The sequence below is a fragment of the Ipomoea triloba genome, chromosome 3 (assembly GCF_003576645.1).
Source record: "Ipomoea triloba cultivar NCNSP0323 chromosome 3, ASM357664v1".
NCBI lineage: Eukaryota > Viridiplantae > Streptophyta > Magnoliopsida > Solanales > Convolvulaceae > Ipomoea > Ipomoea triloba.
The window spans coordinates 6,698,638-6,709,817 of record NC_044918.1 but is presented as its reverse complement, the minus strand read 5'-3'; the positions used below and the strand labels follow the sequence as shown (position 1 = coordinate 6,709,817).

The 11,180-nt window shown below is 34.4% G+C and overlaps 1 protein-coding gene across 4 annotated transcripts; it reads right to left on the bottom strand.

Annotated features, from left to right (window-relative positions):
* Window positions 1-1,888: 1,888 nt before the first annotated feature.
* Window positions 1,889-10,653, bottom strand: LOC116013497 (probable starch synthase 4, chloroplastic/amyloplastic). Of its 4 annotated transcripts, none has more exons than XM_031253286.1 (21): window positions 10,572-10,653; window positions 10,361-10,466; window positions 10,040-10,093; window positions 9,875-9,899; window positions 9,714-9,792; window positions 9,498-9,626; window positions 8,356-8,560; window positions 7,856-7,990; window positions 7,509-7,613; window positions 7,036-7,134; window positions 6,594-6,723; window positions 6,334-6,384; window positions 6,119-6,229; window positions 5,818-5,927; window positions 5,276-5,444; window positions 4,565-4,651; window positions 4,324-4,395; window positions 3,513-3,626; window positions 2,690-2,751; window positions 2,475-2,571; window positions 1,889-2,388 (listed from the first exon to the last, which is right to left on the bottom strand). In XM_031253286.1, the coding sequence occupies exons 2-21, from the start codon at window positions 10,462-10,464 to the stop codon at window positions 2,269-2,271; spliced, it is 2,058 nt and encodes a 685-aa protein (XP_031109146.1). In that variant the 5' UTR covers window positions 10,465-10,466; window positions 10,572-10,653; the 3' UTR covers window positions 1,889-2,268. The 4 variants fall into 4 exon arrangements, with proteins under 4 accessions (XP_031109146.1, XP_031109144.1, XP_031109143.1 ...); XM_031253284.1 differs by having other exon boundaries at window positions 10,361-10,489; window positions 10,572-10,632; XM_031253283.1 differs by lacking the exon at window positions 10,572-10,653 and having other exon boundaries at window positions 10,361-10,563.
* Window positions 10,654-11,180: the final 527 nt, after the last annotated feature.

The following is an 11,180-nucleotide window of genomic DNA, read 5'->3' as shown; positions in this document are numbered from 1 at the left end:
TGTTTTCAAAAAAAAATAATAAAATGATTGAAGTTAAGTTCTTATCCAACTCGATCGATCACATACAAATTAAAATGAAAATTACATACGGAGTATAATTTATGAGTTAATTCCATAAATGCATGGTCATTGATTGTTGACGTTTTTCAATTTTTATTCTTGACTTTAAACCTGATCATAATTAATTGACGAACTATCAATTTTGTTTCAAATTTGATAATTCTTTAAAAAATTTGTTTGTGAAGCATCCATTATGAGAGTAAAAATGTAAAACCTAACCTTTTGTGCTTCCATTTTCATATGAGTTGAGCACATCTATTATTGTAGCAACATATAAGATTTCTTGGTGGTTTGCTTGAAAGCTTACTTGTTCCTCCAGTGTCCTTGCATCTAGCAATTTATTTCAAATATTACATGGTCTTGATTTTATATATCAAAGTAATAACCTTGAATATTATAATTATGTGCAATATTGTACTATTAATTTGTATTAACTTTACTCATATATGAGTTCGACTGGGTATGGCTGGTCTCTCTTGTTATGGTGGAAAGCTAAAGCTAGGGTTTCTTGTCTCCTTGAGACTTATATTAGGGTTTCCATCCCTCGATTTGTTCCAACTTTCCCTTTTTATCCTTTGGTCCCTTCTCTGGCGGCCATTAACGAGTAGTGATGAATGTTATCAACATATAAATTCACTTCCCTATGAATAGTGATGAATGTTATCACAATGCTTTCTGATACCAATTGTTATAGTCAAACTCTTGTTACTCCATAAGAAACTATAAGGGGCCGTTTAGTAACTTGGAAAAATGGAAGATTTTCCAAAAAAATGGTGAAATGGAGAAGTGGAAAAATGAAAAATGGAAAACTTGTTTACTAAAACCAATCCTCTAAAATAATTTTTCATCTCCATTCTTCCATTTCTATAAAAATTTGGAGAGAGTCAAAATGGACTTCTCCATTCTTCCAAATGGAAAAAACGCGTGTGAACAGTACTCCACTGACCCAGAGGTCCTAGGTTCGAATCCTCTTAGGGCAAGCTGATTCCTTTTCTCCTTCTTCTTGCGCATGCCTTTTCTCCTTCTTCTTGCGCATGCCTTTTCTCCTTCTTCTTGCGCATGCCTTTTCTCCTTCTTCTTGCGCATACTGACCCAGAGGTCCTAGGTTCGAATCCTGTTAGGCCAAGCTGATTTCTTTTCTTCTTCTTCTTGCGCATGCACAGACCCCCCTCTTCTTCCTCTTATTACTAATATTAATATTAATATTAATATTATTATCTTTATCTTTATCATCTTTATTATTGTTGTTGTTATTATCTTTATTATTATTATTATTATTATTATTATTATTATTATTATTATTATTATTATTATTGTTAATATTATTATTATTATTATTATTATTATATTTATTATTGTTGTTATTATTGTTATTATTATTATCTTTATTATTATTATTATCATTGTTAATAATAATAATAATAATAATAATAATATTATTATTATTATTATTATTATTATTATTATTATTATCTTTGTTGTATAAATGTACAAATGTTATATGGGATGATTGTATTTAATGAAGTTTTGAGTATTTTGTTTTATAATCAAGTTATGTACTAAAACTAAAGAAATGAAAAAATTGGAGAGATGGAGAAGAAAAAATGGAAAACTGGAGGAATGGAGAAGGAGAAATGGAAAACTGGAGAAATGAAAAATTGAAAATGGAAAAACAAACGACCCCTAATATTTTTTTGAAACACTATAATTTTTTTTTGAAAGACTAATTCTTTACAAGATAATATCTGTTCTGTTCTACTGGAATGGTAACAAAAGTTTCATCACACTATATAAGAAACTATAGCTAGTAGCAAAACAACAATAATAATTATTTAAACTTGCATAACAGTCGACCTAAGACGCCAAACTTGACAAGATGCATTTTGAGAGTGTCAAATAAATGGAAACTTGGCAAGATGCATTCACTCCGCCTATAAATTCAATTCCCTATGAATGTGTTTGATGGAACAAACCCAATCTCGGAACCAAAACACTAAATAAACTAGTAGCTACTGCACCTGCTATTATAGCCCTACTGTACATCACTCCAATTCGATTTTTTTCGCCCTTTTGGGGGCATGCATGTACCTTTCTGTCTACTTCATATATTGCAATCACATGACTGCTTCACACATACTGACATACACACAGCGATCTCAACTCAAGGCTTGATAAATAATTAATTTAATTTAATTTCAGAAATCCTGTTCACAAGTTCATTACCGAATCATATGCTGAAATATGCAAGTCGCAGCACTCCGCGTCCCAGGAAAAGTCCTTTGACATGGCATCCATAATCCTCTTGTTCCATTGTAATGGATGGTTCTTCTGTGATGTCGCACACAAGAACTAAGAATTATAAGTCTGATTGGTAGTGAAAAGCAAGAGGGAATACTTTTTTGGCAAATACTTACTAGTTCATCAATAGCTTGGCTCAACGACAAGTTTGCATAGGTAGTGTTGATGTACCGCAAGAATTCAGTATTCTCAAAATCGTGATCCATAAATTGCCTGTTGAGCGCAAGGAAATGAACTTTCATACTAGAAAATAAGTTACAGAATCTCTAAATGGGGATATATAAAAGTAACTAAGTTCATTAAACAAGTCGAACAAAGTTACAAAACTAACCTGAATTTGCTGTCAGCAAAATTTACTGCAACAGGAGCAGATCCATACTTCATAGCCTTGAGCTGCATATAATTAATGGGTAAATAGGTAATAGCACTTGAACGTCTATCAACATGGTACTAACTTAATAGCTTTACAAATGAAGCACTTTTAAAAAGTACAACTAGCAGACTAAACCGGAAAATGGGGGACTGGTCTAGACGCCTTTAAAGTGCTACACAAGGTATAGGCAGCTTCTACTGTGGTTATAGTACAACGCAAAAGGAGAATGACTCCAGAAACAAATAGAAAGATTATTGAAGTTGATAACTAGCAACTCCCTCATTTGAAGGTAGATAACAGAAGGAAGAATTATACTCGATGCATAGTATGCATATTTCTGCTCTCGGCGTATCAGTTGTATAATGGAATCATATATACACAGGTTTGGCATAACATAAGTTGAAACATTAAATAAATCTAAGTTTACCAGCAGTGGATCACCTACTGAAACCTAATAACAGGGATTTTCATGTGTGCCAGCATGGGCTTAGCTCATTGGTTCAGTAGGCAGTATTTGGGGCAAGAGACCAAGGTTTAAAACTCGGCAGCAGCAGTGTGGGGATTATGCCCAAAGTGGGCAGATCCCTTGTGCACCGGCATTTGGCCCTATTTGCTGAGCCATTGAATCACCGTGATTTACATCTTCCCAAATACTCTGTCGGGTTAGGGTGTTGAGGCCCTTGGGGTTGGGGATTCAACCTTTTGGGGCAAGGGATATTCATGTAGCCCTATCATATACAGAGTCTCATAAAGTGATCAGTTTCCTCTGGTAACCACTTACCGGTACCTGCAGCACTAAGTCGTCAAAAGATTGGCACAACATAATATCTGACCCTGCTAGCACCAAATGCTCTAAATATTCATCATATTTATTGAGGAATCTAATGTTTTCATCCTGCAGCAAGAAATATTAAACAGGGTTTCAAAAGGCTGACAACAATTTGCATACCTTACAGTTTACTTATAACAGGCTCTGAGTTATTTCATCATTATGAAAAGATTAACAATTTAAGATTTTATAAAAAATTCCATTATAAAGGTGCCTTTATAACTATATCGTTTTTGAAGTTTCATTAGCACATCAGCACTCCATAAGTGAAGATATCGTGTTGCAACTGTTCTAACTTTGACAGAAGATTTATGCTGTGTTTGGATGGATGGGTAGAAAGTTGGAAAGAAAATGGGAAAGATGGAAGGGAGCAATAAAATAAATGTGAGGCACGTAACGGAAGTGAGGAACTTGCTAGATTCAATGTATTATGTGTTGAGATAGAGGGAAAAAAAATTCTCCACATTTTCTTTCCATGTTGCAGGGAGAACATTTGATGAGAGTGAGGATTATTTTCTCCTCCATTCTTCACTCATTTTCTTTACCCAAAACAAGAAATGATAATATAATATTTTCTACAGTATTTTCTTTCCTCTCAAAAATCGAAACAAATAAACTTTATGATAAACTTGGAAAAAGGTGAGCTACAAGGTCAGATAATATTAATTAACTAAATTATGTTATGATAGAGTTTATAATTGAAAACAGAACTAAACTCACAATCCAAGATCAATTAAAAGGTTGTAAGCAGGAACCAGACTACCTTGAGTTCTTCCTGAAAATATTCCAATAACCTACTTATTGCCATATTTGAGTTGGATCCCATGAAGACAAACTGCAAATAGCCATAAAAATTCAGGTTGATAGAGGAAACAGCCATAAATTTACAGATAGCAGAGGCTAATTGAATGATCACTTTAACCATATCAAAATCCATTGATAGAACCATCAAGCTAAACTAGTATTTTATCAAAATGTTAACTGTAGGATCATGAAACAGCAACCTGGAGACCCCTCCTTAAAGCCATCCAAACAAGAGTCTTGAGGTTCTCTGCCTCAATATCTGAAATGTCTGATAAAATGCACCCTACCTGAAAAACATCATTTCAATGATGACAAATTCTAATATTTTTGAGAAGTCTAAATTAAGAGAGAATACAATATCAATTTTTGGTGCAGTAAGGAACTAAGGGCTGATAGTGCTTTGAAGAACCATACCAACTAGCGTAAGATACAGAGAAAACAATGATTTTTCATTTACACTGCCTTAAACAGTTTCTCAGATTTGTCCATTAAACAACAGCCAAAAAGTAACATAATGAAATAAACTCCTCCCTCACATACCACTCTCTCTCAAGTCTCAACACACACAACCACAGAAGTAAACAACTACTAAGGAACTTGGGTGCAGGATCAAAGAATAATTCTAGAAACCACATAATAGAGAGAGAGAGAGAGAGAGAGAGAGAGAGAGAGGAAAAGAAAAATCTCTGCGCTCGCTTCCATATCCATAAAAGCAGAACATTTTTTAAAAAGGTTATATGGAGCATGGAGTACTTTGCTTCAAGTTTATAGAAAGCTGGTGGCTGCCTGGCATGCAAATCAAATGGCTCAACCTAAACCCTCATGTCAACACAAATTTTGCCTAAATAATTTCCATACATAAGCATGCAATCTTTTACCAGAAAGTAGTTTTTGTTGGGCCAAAAACTTACAAGAATAACAGATACATGCACCTCTAACCCAAGGTGCTTTTGCAAGGAGACTTTACATACAGATTTTCCCTTCATATTATCAGGGCTATAATTCTGAGGAAGAAACTTATCTACTGAAGGATCCCATGTTGATTTGTCAAATCCAAAGGGAGCAATGAACACCTTGTCCCTGCATCCAAATTAAAATAATAAAAGAGGGGTGTTAGAATAAAAAGTAAAATACAGCATGCACATCAATGCAGTGGAGGATAATGGTGGGAAGACCTTTTCCTCAAATAGGAAAAGCTTACAGAATGAAGGCCAAGTTTGGTGTAGTGGCCATTCTCACCCATTGACTATTAGGTCATGGGTTTGTCCTTGAAACCTCTCTCAAACACAAGTATGTTGCATATATCTTCCTTACCATACCTTACCAACCCTTTAACAATATATCTTGGTGCATGAAGTAATAAGCTCTATATCACTATCTATCAAGGAGATAGAATGGCAAATTATAAGAGACGTAGTGACCAAAATTCTGTATTAATAAGAACAATACATACTTGTGAAGGGTTAAGGTGGGCTCCAAACCATGATCCATGGCACGAATTATCTGTTCCTTTGAACACATGGATGACATTACTATGACTTTATTAGAGTAGACAATTCCACCCTGATGAGACAAATAGGAGAACAGCTTATGGAGAACTTAATTTTTCTTGCTTTCTAAGAGAAAGAAAAAAATAATAAACAAGTATCTTTAGCAATAAAATCATAATCAACAATGCCATGGAAAGAGAAAAAGGAAGCATCACACACCCTTCTTAGTAAAACTACTTCCCAGTGTTAGAAAGAAATGTATACCTTCAAAACATTGACAAGATGACCCTTCTTGTTATCTTGCAGACGATCAGGACGATGCAGCCTATAAGGATCAAGCCCACAGAGTGCCAACTTTTCAGGTTGCTGTATACACTGTAATATATGGTTATCAAGATGCTGTACACACTGTAATATATGGTATGACTTGGAAGGATCTAAGCAACTGAACAGGAAAATATAAGAATTAGAAATGATGCCTGGGAATCAAAGCTTTGGCAAGTCAACAGAATCCTAGTACCTCCAAGTCCCTGCATATTCAATCAAGAAGAGTAGTAGTATTTGACCACACTGGACAAGGTCTAAGTTTTGTAAAGTTGGTACCAAAGATAATGCAAAGCAACTGTGCATAAATTTGAAACATCTAGCATATAATAAACTTAAAAGTTGCAATTCAACATTTAGAAATGACTCCAAAGAAAAAGAAATTCAATTGCCAACAGAAATATTATAGGCAAACCTGATTGACAAAAACATCCCAAAACAAAGGCCCAACAATAGAAGTTTCCCAATTGTGTATATGAAGCACATCAGGCTGCTTTCCTGATTTAGCTATATAGTCCAATGAAGCACGAGAAAAATAGGCAAATCTGTCAGCAACAACATGATTTTAGCAAACAATTTTTGAAATATCTGAAATAAAAAAGTGAAGTTGATTATAACTGAATTTTCAGGTTTCAGTGACACTTCATGGCAGAAAATGCTTCTCATAATCAAACATAAATCTAGATAAATCTTACGAAACTAATGTGAATGCGAAGTTCTCAAGCCTAAAAGCATACCACTAACAATAAATTTTGTGACAACAGAGTTTTCAAGTTTTTGTTCAGTACGGGCAGAAGAGATGATTTGAGCAAAAATAAACATGTGCTTGTGTAGTCTAAAAGGAAAATTTCATAAACCGTTCAAAATCATTGTTGTATCCGTATACTCGTTCATGGCTGAAAAATGAGGAATGGTCGACAGGCTGTATAAGAATAACTCCAATTCCATAGACAACCCTGTACATCAAACAATGAAAGTTAGTTACTGTGAGGGAGAGTGAGCATAGGAATACAAATGGATAGAAATAATACAAGGCATATTCGCTGAACTAAATCCTCTTCTTTTGTTTTTTGATACTGTTGACTCTGTTACAGATGTAGTATCTGTTCATACATACTTTCTCAACCTACTGAAGCACAACGAGCCCCCACTGGAGATCGAACCTGTGACCTCTCACTTGGGAGGGCCACAGCTATGCCGTTTGACCATAATGCCTTTGACCTTTTCTTTAAGATACATGTTTCTTAAGTTATTATCAGCCAACCATTCCCAGTTCAGAGGGGACTCGCCATAATATAGCTCAAAATACCAAATACAGTCGCATACTCACCCAGTCCAGACTCTGTTCCCATGCAATTGACCATTGAAGTATGAATAAAACTCTGCTCCAGTTTCCTGTAACCCTTGAACTTCATCCAGGTTTAGACAAGCATACCTGCTTACAAAATATCGCTTAAAACATAAATGAAAAACTTCACCAAAAAAATCAATTTGGTTAACTAATCAAGAAGCCAAATACAGTATACCCTTCCCCATTTTCTATTTATAAATGTAAAGTAACGTTTTCCTTAACATCATTTGTCAAGCAGAAATCCAAAAGCAATAGTAAAGATTCTTAAAGTTGAGATGCAAAACTTCATAGGTGATTAATCAGAAGAAAATATTACGCTCAATTACTTTGGTAAAATAACCTCAACGAGATTTCCTTTCCTTTGCAGCGCACAAGATAAGCCTGTAATATATTGTGCCAGAGGTCCAATCGAGACCACTGGTGCCATTTCAGTGCAAATGTGGACTATGTGATAGCCAGTCCTGAACAGAGATGAAGTAAACAATTTGTTAAACCCAACAAAAACAAGAAAACAAAAAATAACATCTTCCAGATTATAAATCGGGAAAAATCCTAGAGTTACCTGTCTCCTAGGAAAAAGCAAAATTAAAAAAATAATAATAATAAAATTAAAATCATGTTACTACCCTTAAACAAGGGAACTGTACAACAACTCAACAAGAATAGGATTGATTCCTCATTCCTCTTTGGAAATATTTAAGCCTTTAAGGAACTACAATTTGCACATGGGATGACATGAATCCTGTAATTTACAGCTTTTTTTAATTAAAAAAAAAAAACAAAAACAAAAAAGGAAGTAAAATTGCAACACGTGTAAGAACCCTACTTTTTGCTTGTTTTTGAGAATTGCCGCAATTCTGCTAAAAGGTCAGTATCTCCTTTATCCATGATATCAGAAAAATATTCAACCACACTAATTCTTGAATCCATTACTAGTCTTCTCAATTTAGATGCCTCATTGCTGCTTATTGTGCTGGAGAGAACCATTGAGTCTATTCTTAGCAGCAACTCGGAGCTGATTGACAGCCTGTCTGGTTAATTGCAAACAAAATAAAATTTGTGATTAGCTCTTGGAATGACCTTCTACTAAAATATGTAGCCATCTCTTACCTAGAAAGACAGAGAAAATGAAACATGAAAGGTTGTCCACATGAAAATTTATAAAAGGGACTATTAGGAAAAACCGAAAAACAACAGTCTGGATTCCGGAGATAAACAAAAAAAATCAGCCAATTTGCCAAGCAATGATGAAGAGAATTAGTATGAATATGAAGTACAAAATTTAGGAGTACTTAACCTTAACTACCAATTACTGAAGATTAAGAGCTATGTAATTCAAGGCATGCAACCGCAACTACAAAGTTCGACACAAATTAGAGCTTGTACTGAAAAAATTAAAAAATCTTGTTATACATATACAGGAGAGTCCCATTTTGTCCCCACTCATCACACAAAATTCCCCCGGTGCAACAGATAAAAAAGCATCCAAAAGTCAAAGAGTCCAATGTCTCTAGGTCTAAAGAAAGCCCAATTTATCACAAGTCTTTTAACTTTTTTCTTTCTTTATGACAATTTGTCACTATGTTTTGGGATTTCTGTATATCTTCCAGTTGAGTCTAACGCCTCTATAACATAGTATGAGATTAATGAAATTATTGTTGCTTTTGATGGAAAAAAGAAATACAGAGTATTATGTACTTATTTTGAAACCCTAACTTGCTTGCAGTAAAAACTCATATCAAGAACAACTGTACTGTAATTAAATTTGTCATTTTTTATAGTTGTATTACTATTTTTAATAATAATTATATCAATGTTTTTCCCTTGTTATGTCCTTGCATGATCCCCACTAACCAACATATCTAGATCAGGCACTTACTAAAATGAGAGCATCTGAAGCACAGTGCACGAAAATTCATTGATTAACATAGCAGTTACTTGTTAGCTCTTAGCAATTATAATCATCACCTTTTGTTGTGCTGGTCAATTTTGTTGCCTCCAGCTGTTCTACCCTATCAAGCAATGAATCTTTTTCTTTCTTCACTCTCTCAAGCTCTTCCAAGGCATTGATACGTTGCTTGTTCAAGAAGAGGATATCTAAATTGCAGTAATTTAAAAATAAGCAGTATGATGCAATGATACAGTGTGAAGTTAGAAAAAAGAAATGAAACCACAAAAACATACTCTGTTGAGCTTCCCTAAAAAGCCGCCAAATATCACTATCTTTCTCTTTGAATTCACTATTGCTGATTTTTAGAGTGTCCTATTGAAAGGAAAACATAACCACTTAGTAAGAACAGAATACACTTAACATGGCCAAATGAGTTTTAGACTGTCAGACACACCTCTAGGTTCTCCTTACTTCCCTCCCTGGATTGCAAAATGACCGGATACTTAGTGAATGCAGAGCAGAAAACAACACAAAGTTTGAAGAGAAGCAAGAATTCAATCACACAATAATGGACTAGTCATCAGAAATAAAAATTAGAGTTAAAATGAGGGTGCTCAACTGCATCTGGAACGGTCCTTGTCCTTTAGATGAGGCATTGCTTTCCCCATTCTTGCTGAAATGGACAAGTTATAAGAGTAATTAGACAACCTTTCACCACAGAAGATAGCTGAAATAAAATCAATTCTAAGACCAGCATGAACGGCCTGGCCCCTCAGTTGCAACAGTGATTGACAATCATTATTACGGAGTAACAATCAACATGGCATATGCAATCCCATCAAGTAACAACGTTATTTTTTAAACCGGAAAGCTACTAAGGAATTAAATCAATCAATTCGCAGTTGAATTGGAAGCAAAAGTAGAAAAACGATAAAAATACCCTATCCCGGCGCAACGGACGACGGAAGCTCCGACTGATTTGCGATTCGGCGAACTGATTGTCGGGAGAGTAGGAACCCTTGAGCTGGGCAAACTAAGCAGCATCTCTGTGAATTTTATAATTATAGAGCTTTGCGATGACAGTGCAAATTCAGTAAGAATCAGTAATGCATGAGGTCAGGTTGAAGAGTTGCTGTGTATTATAGACTTACAGTGGCTACCAGATAACTTCAAATCAAATCCTCCCATCCCAGAAAGAAGGGACATTACTCGAAGAAGCTTCAAGCAAGTTTAATATGATAAATTACGCTTTGATCACTCGAATTATGGTCATTTTTTAACTAAGCAGTTAAAAAGAAGCATACAGACATACTTCTCACTTTTCAATTCTCAAGCTAAATTAAAGCCGAGTTTGGTGACTATCGAATTAGCTATTTTAGTTTCTTCTGAGGGTGGGCGTCGGTTCGGTTCGGGTGATACCCGAATTTTATTTCGGATATTCGAAAATTTCGGGTGATGTTTTTGACACCCGATATCCGAACCAAATTTATTTCGAATATGTTCGGTTCGGGTGAAATTATTTCGGGTCTATTTTGTGTTAGTTTGGATATACCCAAAATTTTATTTTTATCAATTTTAATTTTTTTTATGTTTTTATTATTTTATTATTTATATATTTTTTTTGATATACTATCAAACTAAAAATAAGACAAATAGTAATAATTAACCAATAAACTTTTTAAAAGTAATATATTATTAATTATGAAATACATTGATAACTAAATATATAATATATATTATTATATTTATAATAAAATTTC